Source organism: Wickerhamiella sorbophila (assembly GCF_002251995.1).
Source record: "Wickerhamiella sorbophila strain DS02 chromosome Unknown contig3, whole genome shotgun sequence".
Lineage (NCBI taxonomy): Eukaryota > Fungi > Ascomycota > Dipodascomycetes > Dipodascales > Trichomonascaceae > Wickerhamiella > Wickerhamiella sorbophila.
This window is the reverse complement of record NW_020194004.1, coordinates 1269429-1293405: the sequence shown is the minus strand read 5'-3', so window position 1 is coordinate 1293405 and position 23977 is coordinate 1269429. Positions and strand designations below refer to the sequence as shown.

At 47.1% G+C, this 23977-nt stretch overlaps 14 protein-coding genes across 14 annotated transcripts; 9 read left to right on the top strand and 5 right to left on the bottom strand.

Annotated features, from left to right (window-relative positions):
• Positions 1–114: 114 nt before the first annotated feature.
• B9G98_02608 (b(0,+)-type amino acid transporter 1) lies at positions 115–1626 on the top strand (the record flags this gene model as incomplete). The annotated part of the gene is made up of 1 exon (XM_024809165.1): positions 115–1626. One exon carries the CDS (start codon positions 115–117, stop codon positions 1624–1626), a length of 1512 nt encoding a protein of 503 aa, XP_024664933.1.
• A 58-nt stretch (positions 1627–1684) lies between these two features.
• Positions 1685–3466, top strand: B9G98_02607 (Fanconi-associated nuclease 1; the record flags this gene model as incomplete). The annotated part of the gene is made up of 1 exon (XM_024809164.1): positions 1685–3466. The coding sequence occupies one exon, from the start codon at positions 1685–1687 to the stop codon at positions 3464–3466; it is 1782 nt and encodes a 593-aa protein (XP_024664932.1).
• A 67-nt stretch (positions 3467–3533) lies between these two features.
• Positions 3534–4927, bottom strand: B9G98_02606 (Tubulin beta chain; the record flags this gene model as incomplete). The annotated part of the gene is made up of 2 exons (XM_024809163.1): positions 3534–4853; positions 4916–4927. 2 exons carry the CDS (start codon positions 4925–4927, stop codon positions 3534–3536), a joined length of 1332 nt encoding a protein of 443 aa, XP_024664931.1.
• Positions 4928–5169: 242 nt separating this feature from the next.
• On the bottom strand, positions 5170–5640 carry B9G98_02605 (hypothetical protein; the record flags this gene model as incomplete). Its single annotated transcript, XM_024809162.1, has 1 exon — positions 5170–5640. The coding sequence occupies one exon, from the start codon at positions 5638–5640 to the stop codon at positions 5170–5172; it is 471 nt and encodes a 156-aa protein (XP_024664930.1).
• Positions 5641–6102: 462 nt separating this feature from the next.
• On the top strand, positions 6103–6957 carry B9G98_02604 (Alkaline ceramidase YDC1; the record flags this gene model as incomplete). The annotated part of the gene is made up of 1 exon (XM_024809161.1): positions 6103–6957. The coding sequence occupies one exon, from the start codon at positions 6103–6105 to the stop codon at positions 6955–6957; it is 855 nt and encodes a 284-aa protein (XP_024664929.1).
• Positions 6958–7287: 330 nt separating this feature from the next.
• On the top strand, positions 7288–9027 carry B9G98_02603 (putative MFS-type transporter C16A3.17c; the record flags this gene model as incomplete). Its single annotated transcript, XM_024809160.1, has 1 exon — positions 7288–9027. The coding sequence occupies one exon, from the start codon at positions 7288–7290 to the stop codon at positions 9025–9027; it is 1740 nt and encodes a 579-aa protein (XP_024664928.1).
• Positions 9028–9894: 867 nt separating this feature from the next.
• B9G98_02602 (Protein CCC1) lies at positions 9895–10710 on the top strand (the record flags this gene model as incomplete). The annotated part of the gene is made up of 1 exon (XM_024809159.1): positions 9895–10710. One exon carries the CDS (start codon positions 9895–9897, stop codon positions 10708–10710), a length of 816 nt encoding a protein of 271 aa, XP_024664927.1.
• Positions 10711–10765: 55 nt separating this feature from the next.
• Positions 10766–11413, bottom strand: B9G98_02601 (Orotate phosphoribosyltransferase; the record flags this gene model as incomplete). The annotated part of the gene is made up of 1 exon (XM_024809158.1): positions 10766–11413. One exon carries the CDS (start codon positions 11411–11413, stop codon positions 10766–10768), a length of 648 nt encoding a protein of 215 aa, XP_024664926.1.
• A 216-nt stretch (positions 11414–11629) lies between these two features.
• On the top strand, positions 11630–12766 carry B9G98_02600 (RNA exonuclease NGL2; the record flags this gene model as incomplete). The annotated part of the gene is made up of 1 exon (XM_024809157.1): positions 11630–12766. One exon carries the CDS (start codon positions 11630–11632, stop codon positions 12764–12766), a length of 1137 nt encoding a protein of 378 aa, XP_024664925.1.
• A 509-nt stretch (positions 12767–13275) lies between these two features.
• B9G98_02599 (Calcium-transporting ATPase 2) lies at positions 13276–16842 on the top strand (the record flags this gene model as incomplete). Its single annotated transcript, XM_024809156.1, has 1 exon — positions 13276–16842. One exon carries the CDS (start codon positions 13276–13278, stop codon positions 16840–16842), a length of 3567 nt encoding a protein of 1188 aa, XP_024664924.1.
• A 270-nt stretch (positions 16843–17112) lies between these two features.
• Positions 17113–17565, top strand: B9G98_02598 (hypothetical protein; the record flags this gene model as incomplete). Its single annotated transcript, XM_024809155.1, has 1 exon — positions 17113–17565. One exon carries the CDS (start codon positions 17113–17115, stop codon positions 17563–17565), a length of 453 nt encoding a protein of 150 aa, XP_024664923.1.
• Positions 17566–17589: 24 nt separating this feature from the next.
• On the bottom strand, positions 17590–21069 carry B9G98_02597 (hypothetical protein; the record flags this gene model as incomplete). The annotated part of the gene is made up of 1 exon (XM_024809154.1): positions 17590–21069. The coding sequence occupies one exon, from the start codon at positions 21067–21069 to the stop codon at positions 17590–17592; it is 3480 nt and encodes a 1159-aa protein (XP_024664922.1).
• Positions 21070–21127: 58 nt separating this feature from the next.
• Positions 21128–21718, top strand: B9G98_02596 (mRNA 3'-end-processing protein YTH1; the record flags this gene model as incomplete). The annotated part of the gene is made up of 1 exon (XM_024809153.1): positions 21128–21718. The coding sequence occupies one exon, from the start codon at positions 21128–21130 to the stop codon at positions 21716–21718; it is 591 nt and encodes a 196-aa protein (XP_024664921.1).
• A 22-nt stretch (positions 21719–21740) lies between these two features.
• On the bottom strand, positions 21741–23943 carry B9G98_02595 (Conserved oligomeric Golgi complex subunit 4; the record flags this gene model as incomplete). The annotated part of the gene is made up of 1 exon (XM_024809152.1): positions 21741–23943. The coding sequence occupies exon 1, from the start codon at positions 23799–23801 to the stop codon at positions 21741–21743; it is 2061 nt and encodes a 686-aa protein (XP_024664920.1). The 5' UTR covers positions 23802–23943.
• Positions 23944–23977: the final 34 nt, after the last annotated feature.

Genomic DNA, 23977 nt, shown 5'->3' with positions numbered 1-23977 from the left:
TTCGTCGTTATAAATTACCAACCTTGTGTAAATTGTGGCAAAGAACCCAGAACTAACGCCGCTGATCTACGATTACAATATCCCGGAGTTGCAAGTCTCGGCCAGCGTTTAGTCATGAGCTACGAGCGAGCTCGGCATGACTCGTTGGAGCTAAGAAGTTTGGCATCTGACGATCGCTTGGAAGACGAATTTTCGATCTCAAGTCCTGCCTTGTCGTCTCCAGACGCGCTGATATCTGAGCAAGCGCACGCAGATGCTATCTCGCTAGAAACCTTGGAAAACACCCTATCGGAAGTCGGTCTGGAAGACTATATGCGCGTTAAAAGACCAAAAAAGCTGAAATACATCCACGGGTTAGGATTGATTGTTGGTTTGCAGATTGGCTCTGGTATTTTTGCCAGCCCTAATCAGGTTAGCTCCCGGGCGGGATCTCCGGGTATGGCTCTGTTGGTTTGGGTTGTATCCGGTGTACTTGCATGGACAGGAGCATCGTGTTATGCAGAACTGGGTGCTGCAATTCCTCTCAATGGCGGCACACAAGCCTATCTGGGGGAGATTTTCGGGCCCTTGGCTGCGTTTACTTATACTTGGTCTACTGTGACAATTTTGAAGCCGGGGAGCGCAGCAATTATTGCTTTGGTTTGCGGAGAATACCTGGCCAAAGGCCTTGGCATTAACTCAACAGTTGCCGAAAAGGTGCTTGCTCTTACTGGACTAGTAGCAATTGGTGCTCTAAATAGTTACTCTAGTCGTTCCGGTGCGCAGGCGGGGAAATGGTTTCTTGTTTTGAAATTCGTCCTTCTACTCTTCATTTTTGTTGTTGGACTGATCGGCATTACCCAATATCGAGCCAACAGCTTTCTCGAAGCTGGCTTTTGGGCCGATACTGCTCCAATAGCTAGCACGGCATTAGCTTTGTACGGTGGTTTGTGGGCGTATGATGGATGGGATAATTTGAACTTTGTGACTGGTGAGATGGACAACGCTAAAAGGGACCTTCCCCTTGTCATAAACAGTGCCATGCCAATTGTCATCGTGAGCTATGTTGTTGTGAATATCATGTACTTTGGTGTACTGTCCAAAACCGAAATTGAACAGGCCACTAGTGTTGCATTAACAATGGCATACAAAGTACTTGGTTCCCCTGGTCGAGTGGTTACTTCCTTAGCAATTGCAAGCTCGTGTTTGGGGGCATTGAATGCTACTGTTTTCAGTTCTGGCCATCTGATTCAAACTGCAGCGAAGGAACGGCACATCCCTGCTATCTTCAGCCACTACAACGCTAAACGGCACACACCCGTGAACGCAATTATTCTACAAACAGTCGTCTCTTCCCTATATGTTGTTGTGGGTGAGTTCAGATCATTAATTGCGTTTTATGGCTCAGCCGGCTATATTTTTTACTTGTGGTCAGTAATTGGGTTAATTGTTCTGAGGTTTCAAAGGCCCGATCTGCCCAGACCCTGGAAAGTGCTGCCTACGACTCCGTTATTCTTTTCAGCCGTCGCACTTTGTTTGGTGGCTGCAACCGCTTTTGCAAAGCCCATCATGTTTCTGGGAATGGTCACTTTCATTCTTCTAGCCGTGCCTATTTATTTAGTTAAACGCTATTTCGCATTATTGTAGTCTACATACTAATAAGACTTACAAACCCTATTTAGCCTACTTACTGGGATGTCAGCACATGAGCGAACGGAAGTATTGGGAAATCACTGAAAATGACGTTTACGTTCAGGTATTTCGAGAGATGCTCGAAGAATTAGACCTCACATTCTTCAAAAAAGATATTATTGATAGTTATAAAAGCCTGAGCCTTCAGGGCCAGTATGTTGTGACTCGGCTCTACTATCGATCGGCAAAATGGCTGCGACAATCGGATTTGGAGAAATATTTACCGCCCGACGAGCTTAAAGGCGTCCTGGAAGAACTTGTACAAAAAAACTGGTTGTTAAGTGAGCCGGATCTGGACATTTACTTGGAGGTGGCCACAGTGAAAGAGCTGCAGGCGGTGGCTGTGGAGTTCAATATCAAAAAGGCAATGTCTAGACCACAATTGGTTGCTGCTCTAGAGGAATTGTGTAAACGAAAAACCTTTTTTGGCCCACCGCTTCGGCCAAAGGTCACGTTGAAACTTAAAGGTGCTGTATCATCCTTGTATTTATTGAATGAAGGCATGTCATCGACACTAGCTTTGGTTTCGTTCATGTTCCTGGTTCCTGCTCAAATAACATTGGATGTGGTGGTAAGAACCAACATGAAGATGATAAAATTTCGGCAATATGACTATTTGACACAAAAAGAAGCACCTATCTTTGAATCGAAACACGACTTTATCGATTACTATGAAGCGCGAGTTTTGTGTGATCCGCTTGAAGAATCAGCCTCCTCGTGTACACAAGAACTAATTGAGGTAGTGAGACTGAAGATCAAATCTACATCACCCAGAAATGGTCCTTTTTCCGCAGCATACGTTTACGGACGTGCACTTGCACTGGTTTCAGAATGTTTAGGAAAAGCCGGAAAGTTTCAAGAGGAGTATCAAATGATTCAAGAATATTTTGAGCAGGAAATTCATAAATCACGAAAATCGTCACTTATTATTCGAAAGCTGAATCTGGAGCTTAGATTTTTCAAAGAGCTGCAAGACACCAGCTGGTTACTCAAGGCCATCAACACTTATTACGATGCATCGGGCATTGTGAACAGTATTTATGCTTTTGATTTATCTCGTAAGGCGGTGAGAATGTCAAGAGAAATTGAAAAAGTAGGTCTCTCTGTTCCTCCTCTAGAGCTTTCCAAGTTTGAACAATTGCCCACAAACTTGTTGGAAGCTGAACAGCTCGAACTTTTGCCTGGCCAAGGCGTACGTACGCGGTGGGGCCAGGAAGGAGCATCCAACACTGTTGAAGAAACTGCACTTATTCACTATGCTGATTATGGCTGGGCTGGCGGACATTATGAGGGCGGAATGATTTCCACACTTTTCTGGCTAGCATTTCATGATATAATATTCAGTGACAAAACTCAGTTTCGGTGCCGATTTCATAACCGGCCTCTCAAGTTACAGTCAGTTTTGGATACCAACAAAACTAAAATTGAAAAACGGGTCACTGATAATCTCAAAGAGACAATAATCAACTCGTTCAAAACGTTGTACGAATTACAGCCTAATGTTGGTGGTATTAATTGGAACATTCCTCTTGAAGGTATCGAAGCAGTAATCGATGGTCTAGGCAATGCACTTGGTGCAATCCTTCTCCGCTTAGCAGAATCCTATTACACTTACAACTCTGGATTCCCTGATCTGACGCTATGGAAAACTGAAGAGCCGGAATGCAAATTTGTGGAGGTAAAGTCCACAAATGACACCATAAGTGACAACCAGTACGTCTGGATTCAGTTTCTGTCAGGACTGGGAATTCCCGTTGAAATTTGCAAGATCAGAGGCAAAAGAAAACGGGAGTAAGATCGCTAAACTTTAATTAAAAAACAGATTACGCATGTAAAAGAACTATGGCAGAATAATAAGAAGATTACATCTCGGTCATGTAGTCCTCCTCAAGAATCTCCTCCTCGTCTTCGAAAGAGCCTTCCTGGTGCTGCTGATACTCGTGAATAAGATCAGTGATGTTAGACTCGGCCTCAGTAAACTCGGACTCGTCCATACCCTCATTAGTGTACCAGTGCAAGAAAGCCTTACGCTTGAACATTTTCTGGAACTGGTCGTGAACGCGTCGGAACAACTCTTGGATGGATGTGGAGTTTGCAACAAATGTGGCGGTCATATCAACGCCCTTGGGAGGGACCGAGCAGATGGAAGTTTGCACATTGTCAGTAATCCAGTCGACAAAGTTGGACTGGTTGCGCTGTCTAACCAGAGCGACTTGGTCTTCAACTTCTTTGATAGACACCTTACCACGGTAGAAAGCAGCACAGGTCATGTACTTACCGGTGCGAGGGTCAGCGCCGGCCATGACATTACGGCCATCAAAGATTTGCTGGGTAAGCTCAGGAACAGTAAGAGAGCTGAAGGAGCGAGAGCCAGCAGCCATAAGAGGAGCATAGCCGACTGTGAAGAAGTGGAGGCGATTGAAGGGAACCAAGTTGACAGCCAACTTGCGGAGATCACTGTTGAGCTGACTGGGGTATCTGAGAGAGGTGGTTACGCCAGACATGACACTAGCAACAAGCTGGTTCAAGTCCTCGTATTTGGGGTGCGGGACCTTGAGGGTATTCTGATAAATCTTGTACAAAGCATGGTTATCCAAGCAGAAAGTTTCATCGGCAACCTCGACCAACTGATTCATGGCCAAAATAGAGTTGTAGGGCTCCACGACGGTATCAGAGTCGCTGGAGGGAGCCACGGAGTAAGTAGCGAGCATACGATCGTTGAACTCATCGCGCAAGTTGCTAACAAGCAAAGTTCCCAGACCAGAACCGGTACCGCCGCCCAACGAATGGGTCATTTGGAAGCCTTGCAGCGACTCACATGCTTCGGCTTCACGACGAACCACGTCCATAACCTGGTCAATGAGCTCAGCGCCCTCGGTGTAGTGACCTTTAGCCCAGTTGTTACCAGCAGAGGATTGCGCATAAACAAAGTTGTCGGGGCGGAAAAGATCACCTAGCGGACCCGAGCGCACCGTGTCCATAGTGCCAGGCTCGAGGTCGACGAGGATGGAACGCGGGACATACTTTCGGTTTGTCTCCTGGTAATAAACGTCCAGCTTTTCTTTAGTGATATCGTTGGAGCCCTTGTGGATACCCTGGGCATCAATGCCGTGTTCCTCGCTGATGGTCTGCCAGAAGGCAGTACCAATTTGGTTACCACACTGTCCTGTGGAAATATGAATCTGAATGTTAGCCTTTGCTTTAATTAAAACGCGTGATGGCGCGTTGTGAGCGGTATACTTACAATCTCTCTCATAGCGACAAACGAAAAAAGATGACAGCCTCACTTGATGGTTTGGGATTTGTTTACAAACTCTACTGACGGGACGCATCTTAAACGGTAGGGTAACAGCACTAACCTTACCCAACACCCCGTGTTCTTGGTGGTTTTGCACCCCATCTAAAACATTCCTCTAGAGACGGCAAAAAAACGTTGAAATATCGAGTATAAATAGTTATAGAGTGTTGACCGGTTAAATAGTGGGTTGTGGCGCGCATCTACAGCTCCGACGTGCGTTGAGCCAGCTGAGCGAACGCTTCAATCGTCATGCACAGTGGAGCAGCTATTAAGAACAAACTAATGACGCCAACCAAGTCTCCCTTCCATCCGACTTGGAATCTCTTGCGGAGCATGGGGAATGTTGCGAGCGAAAATGCCAGCGACCAAAAATAGGCTACGAGGGTCAGGCACTTGTCGACAGCACCAATAGCCTCTTTGTGCCTAGATGCCCAATCCAAGGTTTTATTTTGGTTCCATAAATAACAAATTGCAATAATCTCAATGATCGATACGGGTATAGTAAGGAGGAGCCCCAGGCATTCGACCAGAATACGGATGACTCTGAAAAACTTTATAATATAACGAGTTCGTCGGTCGTCTGCTATATTAACCTCGAGGTCGTGTGCTCGATTCTCATCTAGCTCGTGATAGTCCCTTATGGGCGAGCCAGTGGGCTTCAAAAGCGGCATGGCTTGGATTTGGCAGAGGCTGAGTCAATGACTAGTCGCTGCAAGCATTATGAAATAGACAACGAGGGTAGGGCCAGCGGATCGGCAGAAGCACTGATCTGACTGGCAGTGGACATGTGTGCCAGAAACAGCAGCTTAAACGAACAGTTCCGAATTTATGTTTGGCGGGCTACGGGCTACAGACACATGCTAAGAATAGCGAGCGGCCCTCCGCCAGTGGACAGGGTCTTGGATGAGGCTATTACGTAGTTTCAACGAATATGGGCCCAAACTGAATGAACCTGAACGTTTCAAAAGCAATTCTAATATTGTCGTACACTTATTAACAGCTACCAATGCTTCATGCGGATTTGGGTTTTTTCTTCTCCTGGTGGTTTATGCACGGCGAGATGGGGAGGGTTTGCCGGATCGGGGGTGCCACAAGGTGCATGTGCGAATTGGCCGAACCTCCCAACCTTCACAATGTTACCTGGAGGGATTGAGTATCCGCCACAGGTGAAGAACGGCTTTTGGGGGCCTATCACTGCTACTATCGACTGGTGCGAGGAGAATTATGTGGTTTCACAGTATATCGCAGAGTATGTGAATACTCTCACAAATGCAGTCTTCATCATGCTTGCTTTTTATGCCTTGCGCAATGCTCTCAAGAACAAGCTTGAGATGAGATTTGTATTGGCTGCCTTGGGCTTCGCTGTGGTTGGCATAGGCAGTTGGCTTTTCCATATGACTTTGAGGTATGAGTTCCAGCTGATGGACGAGTTGCCGATGATTTACGGCACCTGCATCCCCTGCTGGAACGTCTTCCAGACCAATGCGACAAAGTCCTATAGTCGCAAACTGGCTGTGGGAATTGCCTCTGGTGCATTGCTCCTTACTGCTGTCTATTTACACTTCAAGAACCCCACAATCCACCAAGCAGCCTATGGATCGCTCAATGCCGTCATCATCATCCAGAGTTTCCGTCTCACCCGGAGCTACGTCAAGGATCCAAAGGTATTGAAGCAGTTCAACTACATGCTCATTAGTGGGTTGAGTCAATTCCTGTTTGGATACTTTTTGTGGAACATGGACATTCACTTTTGCGATTTCTGGAGAAGCTTGAGACATACAGTAGGATTACCCTACGGCTTGGTTCTGGAGGGTCATGGTTGGTGGCATCTTCTTACTGGATCGGGTGTGTATTTTTACCTACAATACCTCGAGTATCTCCGCAACTATGTTCTTGGACAAGAACAGGACTACAAGCTGTCCTGGAGACTGAACTTCCTTCCGGTTGTAGAGCTCAAAACTGCAAAAGACTACAAGAAAAATGATTAGACCACTCGGAGAAACTCCCCTGCTCGTTGCCTTTAGATCAATAGAGCAGCGATGCGCGACTTTTCCCTCCCTCCGTAAATCAGTCCTACGTAACACGCAGGAAATTCTGCATACAAGCTCACAGTTACTCAAGCACGAGTGGCAAACTCCTTGGAGGAGAGAAATGGCTCTTTGTGTACTCAGATATCCTAAAAATCTAGATTCTATTCCCCCTAGTCGACGACCAGGATGGCTCAAACCGCTGGAAACCCTTAGTGGCGGCTTCCCCAGATCCTGTCAGGGGTTAGGGCACATTATTTAACAAACCGACCTTGAAGATCTCTTACGACAATGCTATCGCGAGAAGCAGCCAGGGAGAGGCTCACGCTGATGTTCTGGCGGCCCAAAGGTCATGTCGATATCAAAGACGGGACCCCTGAAAGTTTGTCTGCATTTCCTGAAAAGGCAGTAGAACAGCAAGCTAATGCTGATGCGATGGACACCTCGCCAGATGAGCAGTCCGAGGGCCAACAGCATTTCAGGCCTAGCTTCCGCTTTGCATGTGTGATGCTTGTGCTTTGGTTATTAACGCTTCTGGTTGCGATTGACTCCACAGCAATTAGTACTGCTCTCTTATCCATCGCTAGCCATCTCGATGCTACGACCGTTCAAACTGAATGGATTGCAAATGCTTATATGGTGACAGCAGGCGCTTTCCAGTTTCTGTTTTCATCTTTATCTGATATATACGGCCGCAAGCCGCTTATTATAGCTGCCTTTATGTTCCTTCTTGTGGGGACTATCATGTGTGGCGTTTCTCAGAACATTGAAACCCTCTTAGCTGGCCGAACTATTCAAGGAATCGGTGCTGCCGGAACTCTTGTTATTCCAGAGGTTCTTGTTGCCGACTTGATTCCGCTTCGGTTGCGTGGAGTTTATTACGCCATTCTCGCCGGCTCTTGGGCGGTAGGTGGAGGTGTTGGACCAATTATTGGTGGTGCATTCGCCGAAACAGTAACCTGGCGTTGGATTTTCTACTTGAATCTTCCCATTTGTGGAGTAAGTTTGGCTATTACCCCGTTCGCGTTGAAGCTAAAGAAGGTTCATGCGGATCGAAGCTTTATGGAAAAGTTCAAGATGATTGACATTGGCGGGAATATTCTGTTTTTGGGCTCTAGTACTTCCTTGATGCTTGGGTTGTCACTAGGTGGTATCTCGTATCCTTGGGGTGATGCCCGCAGTATTGTTCCAATCGTTGTTGGTGGTGCGGGGCTGGTTTCCACAGTGCTATACGAAATTCACGTCGCATCTCAACCAATGATCAATATGAAGGTTTTCTCTACTTGGGGAGCTATTGCTGCACAGGTTCAGAATGTGCTGCAAGGAATCGTTGTCATGGCTTGGCTTTATTTCTTGCCCATGTACTTTCAGGGCATCAAGCTATATAACCCTCTCATCACAGGTTTGGCGCAGATCCCTGTAGCTGTCGTGTTGAGTATTGCGGCATTGCTGGCTGGTGTCGTGATTCGTTGGTCAGGCCATTATTTATTTGTTCAATGGATCTCATTGGTGTTGGCCTCGGTTGGTATGGGCCTCTACATTTTGCTAAATCTTGATACAACAGTTGCCGAGTGGATTTTTTTGGCCGTTGCGCCTGGTATTGGATTAGGAATGCTATACTCGTCGTCTGCACAGTCTGCTATGGCTCCCATTAACCCCTCACTCTGGACGGATGCCGCGGCTGTGATGTCGTTTGCGAGAAGTTTGGGTGAAGCTTTCGGTGTGGCAGTGGGGGGTGCTATCTTTGCCAGTCAAATGAAACATCACCTGTCAAAAATTGACAATGTTCAGGTCGATCCAACCAAAGTCATTCAAGTGGTCGAATACATTCAACAGCTCCCTGAGGGAGACATCCGGCACCAGCTTCAAAATGCACTGCTGAAGACTATTCGTACGTTGATGCTGGTAATGATGATTTTCTGTATCGTTGGCCTGTCACTTTGTGTGTTTATGAAAGAGTATTCCATCGATATTGCCCACGAAGTCCAACAAGGTATCGATGAAGACAGAACCGATGAATCGGAAGACTAAAACTGGCCCGAGTTGGCGATTTTTCAGGGGTTCTCCCGATTTGGGCTGCTGATGCACGAAACTTCTAATCCACTTAACCTCAAAGCTTTGGCTTTATCGGGTGGGGTTTAGCTTTGATCTCAATTAACTGCGGATTATGAGGGAGCTCATAGCCGCCTAAGCTTGGCTTTTCGTTTCCCTTTTGGCATTCTGCACGCCTATTGACATATCCGAGAGGGGCGAAAGGCTGCAGCAGGTTTTTTTAGGGACCCCTTGGGTGAATTTTGGATCACAATCGCTTGAGCAAGGCTGATAAAAACAAGGTTTGCTCCAAAATAGCTTTAAAACTTATCTAATAAACTAAACTTATCTTCTCCAGGAAATCATTGCACTGCAGAATTCTCAATTTCGCTAACTCTATGACTACGTATTACCTGTAGTGTAGGGCATACATGTTTAAACCTGCAGCTTACCGCTAGTGGCAATGATCGAGGATAGCTGGGGCCGATAGAAACAGTGAAAAATGCAGCAAGTTGTGGCATCAGTCTCGTCGTTCGATAGGACAAAACATTATCCGAAAGTGCTTTCTTCTGTGCCGAAACCGGGGGGGGCACCTGGGCCTGGGTCTAGATTAAGGGCCTGGACTCTGCTCAACTAATGTTTATCAAATTCTGCATAATATTCTTGGTGCCTCCCGGCTCGACCAATGGTAGTTGACCTAATTCCCAGCCCGTGCATATGCATGTAGGGTTCATTTTAGGAGGTTAAAAAGATGGGAAAGCCCCGCTGTAATCACAGAACTAAACAAAGTTTGATTGCAACTGTTTCAAACCTTTCGAAGAGTTATATCTACTGACCTCCACGCCCAATCTCACGTCACAAAAAAGAATGGTTTTAGTCGCTGTTAAGAATCTTATTACCGGAGGTCCCACCAAGCCTTTGCTGCCCACCGACCAGAGTCAAGTCGGCTACCAGGCCACTACGGATGGCTCGTTCGTAAGCCAGTTCTCTATCAAAGAGATCGAGAACCCTCGTGTTGTTTCAGATATCATCATTGGTCTTTCGGATGGTCTCACTGTTCCTTTTGCGCTCACTGCTGGTCTTTCCTCCCTGGGCAGCGCTAAACTCGTCATCACCGGTGGTCTTGCCGAGCTTGTTTCGGGCGCTATTTCCATGGGTCTGGGCGGCTACCTCGCTGCTAAGTCTGAGTCCGAGTACTACGAGACCATGTTGCGCAAAGAAAAGGCTACTTACCACGAGTCACCCAAGGAGTCCGTCAACGGTGTCCAAGAGGCACTGGGCGAGTTCAATATTTCTCCCGCAACCGTCGAGGCTGTCATGTCTGATCTTCAGCGGAATGACGAGTTCTTGGCTGCCTTTATGGTGAAGATGGTCCGCGGCATCGAGGAGCCGCAGGAGGGCCGTGAGCTGACTTCCGCCTTGACCATCGGTGGTGCCTACTTTTTGGGTGGCTTTGTCCCCCTTCTGCCCTACTTCCTTGTTGATACCGTTGAAAAGGGCTTGATTTACTCTGTGGTCATTATGATGATCACTCTCTTTGCATTCGGCTACTTCAAGACTGTGCTTTCTCTTGGTTCCGACTGCCTCCAAAAACAGCGCGTCTGGAACGGTGTCTCGATGTTGCTGGTCGGCGGTGTCGCTGCTGGTGCCGCATGGGCACTCGTCAAGGCCATTGAGGCATGAAAAACGTCAGTGGACAATTATTTTATTATTTATCTATATTCTTAATTAACTCAGATCAAGCAGCTCCGTACTGTTTCTGGTAGTCTTTGAGCGCCTGAAGCTGTTCAGCACTCAAACTGCTACTCAAATGAGCGATGATGTCGCTCAAGTTTACAATGCTTAGAACAGGAACGTTGAATCGCTGAGAGACAGCAGTAAGAGCAGAGACTGTGCTGTCGGCGGTGCGTTCCTGACGATCCAAAGCAGTCACAACACCAACGATGGTGCCCTTAGCTGCCTCAATGATGGTTCGAGCTTCATTGATGGCGGTGCCTGCAGTGATAACATCGTCCACAACCAAAACCCGACGACCTTCGAGGCTACCACCGACGATGTTTCCTCCCTCGCCGTGGTCCTTGGCCTCTTTACGGTTGAAAGCATACTCCAATTTGCCCTTCGAGGGGTCGAGCTCAGCGATTTTGGCAACGGTGAGCGCAGCAATAGGAATACCTTTGTATGCCGGACCGAAAATAACATCAAACTCAATGCCTGACTCGAGGATGGTTGTAGCGTAGGCAGTGGCTAGCTGAACGAGAACCTCGCCGGAGTTGAAAAGACCCAAATTGAAAAAATAAGGGGAAATGCGACCGGATTTCAATGTGAAGCTACCGAAACGCAGAGCGTTGGAAGCAACAGCAGCATCAATAAACTGGCTTTTGAACATGGCTAAACTGGTTTTGCAAAAAAAAAAACCTCCGCCGTTTATTATTAAGAGACTCTATGTGACGTCATGAAGGACTCGATAAGAGGTCGAAGTAGGTGAACGTATGAAGATGAAAGGCCCTTATGAATAAATATACAGACTAACTGAAGTAATGAAAAAACATAAAGCTAAATTGAGCGTGTTGTATCAGCGAGCACACCTTAGTCAACTTTCGCTATGTCGAATATATCCTTTCTTCCGAGACAGCTACTGCCTGTTGAAAATGGGTCCGGGGACTTGAAGATTATGACATATAACACGCTTGCTCAATCGTTGATCCGTAGATCCCGGTATCCTACCAATGGTAATGCGGTAAAATGGGGTCCTCGGAGTAAAGCCCTTGAAGAACAGATCAAGGCGTACTCCCCAGATATTTTAGCTCTCCAAGAAGTCGATTCTGCATCTCTCAGCTTTTGGAACGCCATAATGGAGTCAATGGGACTGGACGGATGCTTTTACTGCTCTCCGGGAAAACGGCACGGACTCTATCTAGCATGGCGTAAGTCTTTATATCAACAGCATGGAAAACGAACAGTTACCTATGATCGATCAAAATTACAGATCCCGCGACAAGTGGATACAGGTAATGTTGGTCTTTTGGTCAGTTTGAAATCAACTTCAAGCAATGCTGCATTACCACCTCTGGTTCTGGCAACCACCCACCTCTATTGGCACCCTATGGCGAGCTTTGAAAGGGCCCGCCAGCTTCATGGGTTATTCGAGGCGACCCAACAATTCGCAAAAGAGGTAGATGGAGCCCCCAAACTAGTGGTGCTCGGTGATTTCAACTTTGAACCGTTCGATCCCCCGTACCTTCTTGCCAGAGGCCTGCATCTCAATGATCGAGCTACCGAAATTCTGCAGAAAAGCACTACGCACTCGGATTTTGGTGCTGCGCCGCCGATCAATTTACCAGAGCAGCCAGAAGTACATGTAAATGCTAGGCCTCCTGTACCTACGCTCCTAGACCTTGAAAATCAATCTGCATTGGAGATCCTGCAGACAGCCTATGCAGCCTTGAACGTTCAGGTCGTCAGCGCCTATGGCAGGTATCATGAGGTACATCCGGAAAACTCAGGAGCCAATGGAGAGCCACGGTACACGAATTGGGCAGATGACTTCCAGGGAACACTGGACTATATTTTCTTTCTGAAATGGAAGCATGAACCGGTGGAAAAAGATCCGGTTATCATTCACGAGCTGTTGAGAATTCCTGAAGAGGCTGAGCTTGGGCCAATGCCCAATTCCTTGCCCCGAAGAGCATTGAACCCCAGCGATCACTTTGCCTTGTTAGCTAGCGTATCGTGGAACTGATGTCATTGTGAATTATAATCTGCACGGCAGGCAGCATGGGAAAATCTTGGCAAAAAAGGCCTCGATATGATTATCTAACGGGGCTTAGCGGAACTTCAACGACATGGTTTTTGCCCCTCGCTTACAAGAATTCAGCCAATCAAGTGTATGTTATATTCGAGGAATAAAACTTGTTAAAGTTACCAACTCAAAAGTTAGTTCAGTCGCTAGCTGTCCAGCGTAACCGCCAACTGTGCTTGTAAGACGCAATATCAAATCTTGCCGATCTGCTGCGGCTTCTCCAGGAAACCTGCATATAGGAACAAGCTTGCATAAGGGGCAGGCTGATTTGATTTCGCGGCAACCTACATTACACTCACCATTCGGCCATAGTTTGAAAGTTGCTTTTTTTTTGCTTTCAAGCTTTCTACTAGCAAATTAAAACCACTGAACAGTTTCTGCAGGATTTCTAGAGCGTCCACTCACTGACGTTTGTTTTTTTTCCCGACCTCGAGTAAATCATTGGCTTAATGAGTGAGGACGAGGGACCCCCTGTTATTTACGTTGATGGCGTTCGCCAGGATGGCAAAAAATCCAGCACCTCCTCTTCGTCGAATGAAGAGCATCAAAAAGAAGCTGATATGTTGTTGAGAGAGATAGGCAACGGAAGCGAAGGTCATGGTGTCTACTCATGGACGCCGGCACAACTGTCCGCTTTGGTTGATCCAAAGAATCCATACATTTTGCGGTCAATGGGTGGCGTTCAAGGGCTCAGTAAAGCTCTGAATACCAACTCCGAGACCGGATTGATCAACCAGCAGCTGGTTCCTGCTGAAGTTGCTCAACGGGAAAAAGTGTACGGACGAAACACATTGCCCGAGCGAAAGGCCCAAAGTTTACTACAAATTATTTGGCAAACTTTGAATGACAAAGTATTGATCATTCTTATCATTGCTGCTGTTATTTCGTTGGCTTTGGGTCTTTATGAGACGTTCGGCGAGCCGGTCGAGCATGACCCCGAGGGCCGGCCTCTGCCCAAAGTCGATTGGGTCGAGGGTGTTGCAATTCTCGTGGCCGTCGTGGTTGTTACAATGGTTGGTTCACTCAATGACTGGCAAAAGGAACGTCAATTCGTTAAGCTCAACCGAAAGAAAGATGATCGAATGATCGAAGTTATCCGCAACAAGTCTGAAGAGAAGATCAAAGTTGAAGATGTGATGGTCGGCGATATTCTTGCGGTGCAACCGGGTGATATATTGCCGGTTGACGGCGTCCTGATGAAGTCTTACGATATTCAATGCGATGAATCTTCGGCCACCGGTGAAAGTGATACTTTGCGCAAATATGAAGCAGCAGCTATCATGAAGCGCTTGGACCACGCAACTGAGCCTCTCGATCCATCAAATCACAAACTAGATTGTTTCATGCTTTCTGGTGCTAAAGTTCTTGAGGGCACGGGCTACTATATGGCCACCTCTATTGGTGAACACTCCATGCATGGCCGCACGATGTTATCACTTCATCACGAGAACGAGGTAACGCCACTCCAAGAAAAACTCAACCGGATTGCCGATGGCATTGCCAAGTTTGGTGTCATTTCTGCTCTAATTCTTTTCATTGTGCTGTTTATTCGCTTCCTTGTTCAAATCTCTGGCGATAACCGGTTCTCTGATTTAACCCCTTCGCAAAAGGGCACCAAGTTTATGGATATTTTCATTGTTGCTGTCACAATTGTCGTGGTTGCAGTCCCAGAGGGACTCCCCCTGGCCGTAACACTAGCATTGGCATTTGCTACAACTCGAATGATCAAAGATAACTGTTTAGTGCGTGTTTTGAGATCGTGTGAAACTATGGGCGGAGCCACCACTATTTGCTCTGATAAAACAGGCACATTGACCGAGAATGTCATGACAGTTGTTGCCGCCACTGTTGGAAACGAGGAATGGGACGAGGGTGAAAATGCTAGTGACGTTGTCTCGAAAGTCGACAAGAAGCTATTGGCGGACTCTATTTGTATCAACTCGACCGCCTACGAAGATAGAGAAAACCCACAGGAGATTCAAGGTTCCAAGACAGAATCGGCTCTTCTGCTGTTCGCTCGCGAGCACCTTGGTGTTAAGCAGGGAACACTCTCGAGCTACCGTGAGTCTGCTGAGCCAATTAAGCTTCTTCCTTTTGACTCTTCTCGAAAGTACATGTTTACTGTCATTCCAATGGAGAATGGAGGTGGTCGTCTTTTGATCAAGGGTGCTGCTGAAATTTTGCTTAGCCAGTGCTCCACGGTTTGGGGCCCATCATCCAACGAACCAATGGAAAAGCACCGCGATTTCCATGCTTCTCAAATTGACAAATATGGTAGCGAGGCTCTTCGTGCCATAGCAATCGCATACAAAGATTTCGATGCGAAGCAAGTCTCTGAGATGGAAAATATCACTGCGGCTGACATCGATGTCACAAATTTGACTTATCTTGGACTATTCGGTATCAAAGACCCTCTTCGTAAGGGTGTTCGTGAAGCAGTAGGCCAGTGCCAACGTGCCGGCGTGGTTGTGCGCATGGTCACCGGTGACAATGTTCGCACAGCGCGTGCTATTGCTATCAACGCTGGCATCATCAGTGAAGACGATAAAGATAGCATTGTGATGGAGGGACCACAGTTCCGTAAGCTTTCCGAGCATGATATGGCTAGCATTGTTCCCCGGCTACGTGTTTTGGCTCGATCCTCACCGCATGATAAGCGAACGCTAGTTGCTTACCTCAAGGAACAAGGCGAAACTGTGGCAGTTACTGGTGATGGTACAAATGATGCTCCCGCGTTGAAACTCGCTGATGTCGGGTTCTCAATGGGTATCACTGGTACTGAGGTGGCCAAGGAAGCTTCTGATATTATCATCATGGACGACAATTTTGCTTCTATTGTCAACGCAATCAAATGGGGCCGCACAGTGAACGATGCTGTTAAGAAGTTTTTGCAATTCCAACTTACAGTCAATGTAACTGCTGTTGCTCTTACATTTATCACTGCCGTTGCATCTTCTGATAACGAAAGCGTTTTGACTGCTGTCCAGCTCCTGTGGGTTAACCTCATCATGGATACACTGGCCGCCTTAGCACTGGCCACTGATGCACCTGTCGACAGTGTTTTGGACAGAGCCCCCGACAACCGCAAGAAATCTTTGATCACACCCACTATGTGGAAGATTATTTTCGGTCAAGCTTTTTTCCAACTCGCTGTCACTTTAACCTTGCATTTCGCTAGCCCCTATATTTGGGGAATCGCTGGCCATCCTCACGACTCTAGAAAGGATACCCAGCTTTCTGCCATGATTTTCAACACATTTGTCTGGATGCAATTTTTCCAATTGTTTATTTCACGTCGACTCGACAACAAACAGAACTTCCTCGAGGGCATTGGGCAAAACTACTACTTTATCGTTGTTGTTTGCATAATTGGCGGATTCCAGGTTCTTATCATGTTCGTTGGTGGCGCTGCATTTTCTATTCGTCGCCAAACCGGTGCCATGTGGGCAGTCGCGCTTATTTGTGGCTTTTGCTCTATCCCGTGGGGTATGGTGTTGCGACAAATCCCAGATGAGCTTGTGATGAAGCTGTATCCACGCAGATTCGTTAGATTCCTGCTCATCACTCTGGATGAGATTGGTCGCGGTATTAGCTGGCTCTTCTCGCCCGTCGTGAAACTGTTTGCCATTGTTGGCAGGTCCATCAAATGGCTGTTCTGCAAGTTATTCCGTGTTTCGAAGAGAGACGAGTCTACTGGAGACAACAGCCAAGCTGACTCTCGCGATTCATGGTCGGGAAGTGAACAGAACTATGAATGGATCCCTGGCATCCAAAAGTCTCTCGACGAGCTTGCCTTCCTCAAGTATGTGCATGGCGGTCGCGTTGCCAGGCTCAACTCGAACGCGAACGAGGCCACTGTCTCGAGGAGACGTCGCATTCGCAGGAGAAACCTTTATATTCCTACGCGGAGTTCTCGATCATCTTCAGATTGCTCTGGCTCGTCCCTGGCAGCACTCATGGCTCCAGTGGTTGTTTCTGGTGCGATAGGTGGATGGCATCCCGAGGCAAGAACATAAAAATACACCTCATATGAAATTCGGATCTAGCTTTTATACTTTTACCGTAGTCCACTCTCTTTACTATGTGTTTCATGCTATTTCCGCTCCACAGCACTGCCCCCAGGTCCCACATGCATATTTCGCTTCTATCGGATACTCACCCTTACCCTGAGCAAGTTCTCCATCGACGTCATTTTGGTCGGGTCTCCCTGGGTTAGGTGTTTGGCGTCATCTATAGCGCTTTCGTTGGTCCAACTCATTCCTCCACCCCAACTTCCATAATACTCAATGTTTCGCTTGGCTACCTGGGTTCCAATCACTCTGGGAGGCGCAATTGGCACCTCAATGTATGCCCAGACCCGTACTAAAATTCTGAATGATGTTGTCTATTCTACCCCAGATATCCAGCCTGTCCACCGTCTCGGCGTAACTAACACCGGGAGGGGGTTGGCCCGGTTCAATGGTAAGCTAGACTACCACCAGTTGAGCTACGGTTCGTTTGGTGGCATGGTTGCAGGTTATCTTTTTGGCAAGATTAGTCGCGTCCTGGTTGCGCTGGTAGTGGGCAGTGTTTTGACAGTTGAGTTCTTGCAATACCAGGGCCATGTCGATTTGACCCCCTGGACTAATCAAATCTATCGATGGTCCGTGAACAAAATTCAAGATGGCATCGCAATTGACGATCCAAGTTTCAAAGTTGGCTTCGGAGCAGCCTTCCTGGTCGCAGCTATGAATGCCTAAACTGGAATCCTCTACGTACACCATTTATTTAATAGATGGTACCTCCAACAAAAGCGGTGTTTTCAGTAGCGCCTGCCCACCCCCGATAACGTCGTAGATAGCAGTCCACTCGTAGCTTCCCCAGGCCAGTGGTAAAAACTCCAAGTCTACACTCTGCTCGGATTCCGGTTCAATTGAGACCGGTTGCTGAAGATTTCCGGCCCACAAGATATTATGTGTGTCGTTTGGAATAAATCGTAGCATTCCGTACTTTTTTTTGGAGGTCTTGTTTACAATTTTGGTGCGAATGACTGCTCGAGACTCTATAGTCAGCGGAGCCGGAGTCGTAACTTCCATCTGAATAACCAGAGGCTCGGTGCGAAGTACAGCAACCATTTTTTTGGATAGTTGCAGTCCACGGAGCTCGACTTGACCGCTTCTTAGTTCTCCATCCGCTGAAAGGCGCCAGGTACCTCCAATGTATTTGAGAAGTTCCTCACGAAGCCAGAAAGATTGAATTTGCTCTTGGGTCGTTTTAGAATCGACCACAAATTGACGAGAGGATAGTGAAGGGATGGGCTGTGCAAGCTTCTCCGCAGAGACGCCGTTCCATTTTAAAGGAAGTAAAAACCGTGAGCTCTTTTGTGAGTCAATGGTTTGGGTCACTGATGCAACTTCATTATCGCTCGAATCTTTCGTCCATAACGTGACTTCGAAACTCTCACGCCAAGCATTACGAAGGTCAAGAACAATGGTCAATTCTGGCTCATCACCGGGCAATCCCACGGCAAGAACATCCACACGTTCTAACTCAACTGAAGGGAAAACAGTAATGTTCAAAGGGATCCGAAGACGTCTCGTATAATCCTCGCCAGCACCGTAGTCTAAAAGCACAGCAGCACTATTGATACCGCGTTTTCCATATAATGTGAACTCAAACTCGGCCACTTCCCCACTCGCAATTTTAGACGTTTGCGAAATCAGTTCGACGGCGCGGCGTTTGTGTAGGAAGTACTCGTACTCATAAATGTCAGCTCGAGTGGCATCTGGCGCAGCTATAGCTTGCTTGAGTGGCTCAACTGTCGAGTCAGTAAATCCAAAGCTAGCAATGTGCGCATCGGTTGTCGATACATTTTGAACTTCAGCTTTGAATGGAATTCTTTCTCCTTCCAACAACATGGCCCAGCCTTTGGGTAATGAGTTTTCACACAGCACGAGACTTGGACGACCCTCGTTGATACGGGCTTTGATAGTGTGTGTGGGCCACTCTGGGGTTTCCAATTCTTGCTTTTGGCGGCTCACAAATAATGTTGCCAAAGGATCACGGAGCCAGAAAAGCCCACCAGAACAACCACCGACATGAGCGTAAATGCCACCTACAGTTAAAACTCCTGCCTCGCGAGGCACAAATGTGACTGGGATCGTAGACACTCTATTGGGAGAGAGAGTCAATGCTTGGTCGACAGAGCAGACCTTATTACCTTCCTCATCAACAACTGCAAGCTCAAAAATATCTAGAGGAAATTGGAAAGGGTTTTGTAGCCTGACATTAATTATACAACGTTCTCCAGCGACAATTGTAACCATTTTTTCCAGCTTATTTTGAGACTCAAATGGGTTGTAAATAATGTCAGGAGGCCCAACAATTGATGATCTGTTACTCGCAGTACCATTGGTAGTAGTTGAGCTTAAAACACCGCTTGAAGGCTTGATCGTGATATCGCGAAGAAGTAGCGGGTCCCAGTACTGACCAGGAGCGGAATCACGCTCACTGCGAATCAAGTGATATAATTGAGCTTGCTCAGAAGCTGACAGCACTTCTACACCGCAAGACAGAAGCTGCCAAGCTGCTTTCACTGCTACCGACCGGTAATTTGGTCTGTTACAAAGCTTGTAAAAGTTTCTAAGGAACTCGATTTTCAAAGTGTTCCAGTCAAAAACAACCACTATTGTGTCCAGCACGTACTTCAAAAAAGACGGGTGAAGACCGTTTAAAACTGTGGTGGCTTCAGAATCATTTTCATGAAATTCGTTTTCAAGTCTTTGAATGAGCTGTCGGATCACAAATGACCACTTTCTTTTGAGCCCTAAACGCCAGTAGAGTTTAGCCAAAGCAGACATGAACCTGCACGTCGTAGCGATGGGTAAAACTTCGAGTGAAGGACTCAAAGTATGTGCACACCAGATCTCAATGGTCATGACCGAAGGACCAACCGGCGAAAAATTTTTTTCTTGTGGGGTGTTTCGTACGATTGCAGACAGAGAAGCAGAGTTCCAACCACCGCCAAGCCTGAGGGCGGTCAATAAACTAGCAAAACGCAGTGAACTCTCAACGTAAACAACCTGAGGAACCATTTCTTCTGATTCCGGAGAGCAGCGATTGAAGAAACGAAGTACTGTGTCCATCAATAGAGGAAGGAAAGTGGCTAGAGCGGAGCGCCCTGTCTGCAAAGCTTCGGCAACCATTTCATTATCAAGATGATCTTGCGATGACGCCCCTCTTCTCGGGCTTTCAAGCCTTGAGGTAGCTAATTTTGCCGCTGCCGCAGCATCAGCAGCCGATTTAGCAGCTAGCTTGGCTGTTTTACCGGCCGAGTCAGCGTCAACCGTGACTTTCGCGATACTGGGGATTGTAACCGGAACCTCGCTGAATTGCTGGAGTAACAAACAAACTCCAATTTGTTCTAAAGTGGATGCGAACCATAAATGATCGTAAGACTGTTTCAAAATTTGAGCCGCCTCAGCGAATTCGGTGAGAGCGTCCGGTAGGCGTCCCGCCATCAAATAAAAAGAGCCCATGAACTTTTTAGTTCGGCCGAGCTGTCGAGATTTTAGACGCTCAGTGAGGCCTGTGGAAAAAGTTCCATCTTTAGTGAGACCCAAACTAGACTTACGAGCATGATGGCCCCGGAAATCCTTGGCTGCAGCGAGCGACACGTTCGTCTGATCCAACGCCTTCAACGCAGGGCTTTTAAACGATCCCAGTTTCCGATTGATAGCATAAACTGACATTTCGTACAAAATCTCAGAGGCAAGATCGGCCATGGCTCTCTCCAATGAAGCAAAACTGGAGCTGGCAATAGTAGTAACACCTTTAATATCATAATCTGCTGCACTGGCGTCATCTGGAACACCAAAAACAAAAATCTTACGATAAATAGCATCAGGATAGCGCTTCTTTAATAGCACCAGGCTCTGCTGTAACTGCTCTTTATCAGCATGCCGATGTTGTGCGATTCCTACGACTAACAACTGTTGCCGCCACGGATCAAGATCGAAAAGGGCAGATATCTCTGGATCGATAGGAACTGTACTAAAATCAAAACATAGGCGTCCATTGGGGTAGCCTTGCGGGTTGAAAAACAGATGGTCGGCTGACGTACCGGGAGACACGTCCAATAGGCGCACTTCCGAAGCAGACCTCAAGCGATCAAGATACTGCTGAAAAGTGAAATCCTTAATTTGACCAACAGGCAATACGAGGCCTCGTATATATGACGCGGCCACGTAACTATACGGATCCATGCTGTCCAACAATCGCACGCCGGAGGATAAAAGCCTTAGTCAACTTGGAGATCTTAGTATGAGACCCGCCACGGATGGTCGCAAGTTTGCCTTCGATCCGTTTCTGAAGGAAGAATATCGATACAAACTGGATCCCAAACGGCCGATATGTCGGTTCTATGCTATTTCTAGCTGTCCAAGAGGCCGGTATTGTCCAGACAGGCATGCGTTGCCAGCATATTCAAACAAAGTCGTTTGCCGGCATTGGCTCAAGGGACTCTGTAAAAAGGGAGACCATTGCGAATTTCTACACGAGTACAATATTAGAAAGCTACCGGAGTGCTCAACTTACGTCAAGACCGGTAGCTGCCCATTAATTCCAGACTGTCCCTATGCGCACGTCGATCCAGAGAGTAAAGTTCCCCTTTGTACAGCTTATGAGCGAGGCTTCTGCAGGCAGGGCCCCACCTGTCAAAAGCGGCACCTACTGCGAGTGATGTGCCCCAATTATTTAACAGGATTCTGTCCTGATGGACCGTTGTGTCAACTTGGCCATCCCCGTTTTGTCCAGATTGACGACACCATGCGAATCGCATTGGATCCGGCTGCAAAACCGCAGTGGCAAATCGAGCGTGAAGCTCAGACCTCAACTGTTGCTACAAGTTTGTAAATTTTTATAATATTATATATGCTTAAACTCTTATGTGCCTAGCATTATGCTCCTCCTCTGATGTCAAAACAGTCTCAATTTCTTCATCACCAATGAGCATTACAATTTGACATACCCGGACAAACTTGTCACGTAGATTGTAATCAGATTCTGAGATCACAGAAAGGACGCGGCTGATGTCGCGGTCCAGTGCAATGGCACCCATTTCGTTGACTTTTTTATCAAGTAGCCAGATGTACTTTTCTAGAAGTCGAGCCGTGAAGCCAGCAGACAGGGATACCATCTTTTTGTATACTGAAGGATTCAACTGCTTTTGCAGAGGTTCAAATGTTTTTCTCCAAAGGCCCTCAAACACAACTGCTTTGTTGGACTCGTTATCAGTAGGGGAAAGCATATAACTGCCTTTGAAAGCGGTGGTGCAAGCAGTACGGATTTGAGTCGAGAGTTGAGCGGCAAAATATGTTTGACACCCACTGTCGAGCATATCCTGCGCTTTGCTCGTCACACCATCTACGAGAGCTTGAGCTTCTGCAACCTGATCAAGATTGAAGATAGACCGCACTATCTTTGCAATGTACTCGCTGGAGATAATAAGATCGTTGAGATAAATCAAGAATGGGCTCTGTGTGTCACTAGACAACCGTGATGGCGCAGAATCACGAATCTTTCGCTGAATAGTTCCCATGTAGTCGCCTTCTAGAACACGTCTAAAGGACGGCAAAGAGCTCTGAATAATTTTTTTGTCTCCAGCATCTTCAATCTGTTCTAGAAGTGTACGCAAAACGTACATCACGTCGTCAATCATTGTTGATACAAGAGGAGCTTCATCATGATACTCTGATCCAGCCGGCGGTAGTTCGTCAAGGTCGACTGCCTTTTCAACTGATCGTCTAAAGACGAAAAGAGCAAGAACGTCGAACGCAGGGCGTAGTTGCCTGTCGATCTTTTCCTCCAGCTCGCTTTGATACATGGATTTAAGTGCCTCAGGCCATCTCTCCTCAATGAAGCTTCTGTACAATGCCCATCTGTTGAGCATTGTGGTGAGTTCAGCTAGTATTTGCGACGCTGTAGCCAAATCAGCCGTCTCGAATGACTCTGGTTGATCTTGATTGGTCTGGATCAAATGGGCAGCGAGGGCGGGGTAGCTGTAAGACTTGACTTCGGATAAAACACGATCCAGCCGACGTTCATCCCACCAAGTATCGATGATGAGACCACTCTGAGTATCAATTTCAATTTGGACTTTTTCTACAATCTGGGTCATGGCGGAGCCTTTGGTATAATGTCTCTCAATGAGAGGGGCATGCTGAGCTAGAATGACGGCAACGTTTTCGAACAATCGAGCGAATACTAAGCCATAAAATTTCGGGTTAGTGTCTGGCGTTGATCCTGGGTCATGAGAGCTCAAGAGCAGAAGAGATCGGCTTTGACCCGAAATGACCTCAGAAATAAACCATGAGTACCTGCTCAGTCCATCTTGATCGTAGCCAATTAAAGGGAACAACTTCAAGTAACGAGTGACTTGGTCCATTTTACGTTCTGCCGCAGCTTTTTTGAACTCCCGGGCAAAAAGTGCGCACATGTCTTGAGCCGCAGAATTCAAGGATACCATTGGCGCTTCTGGCAGTTCGATTGTGGGCGTCATTTTGGCAGCAAATGAACCCGTACGCACACTTTCTGGTAAATCAAATGCCATACGTGCTGCGGACGCCGCTCTTTCCCAATCCCGCTGGTCCATCGCGGCATACATACTTACAATAGCCTGTTTGAGGGCCATCGTCTGGTCGACCATTGTGCGAGCCTGCAGAGCCCGATTGTAGAGTAACAAAACAGAATTTACACGATTTGAAACAGATTCCGACAGATAGGCAGCTGTTTCTGCTGCAGTTCCGAGCTCCGCTGCGGTATCCAAGCTTGACGACAAGCGAGCCCGAGCCCGCTGCACATCAGCCAGCTTATCCTCGGCCTTTGCAGATGTGTTGAGTATTTTCAATGTATCTGTGACTTCATCCTGCTCCATGCGAAGCTTTGCCAGCAGCTCTTCAAGTGCCGCTCTTGAAGCACAGCTAGCCGCGACTGACATTAGCGAGGTTACTAAGTTGGAGACGGTACGATGTTTGATATTTCTTTGTTTTCACAACATAAAACAATATAGATAAATGATAAAGACGGCTACGACTACACCGACAAATCCAGCTAATTAATACAAAATCCAAGCCTGTCGTAACAGCAAATTTGTCAGACCGAACATTTTGGGAA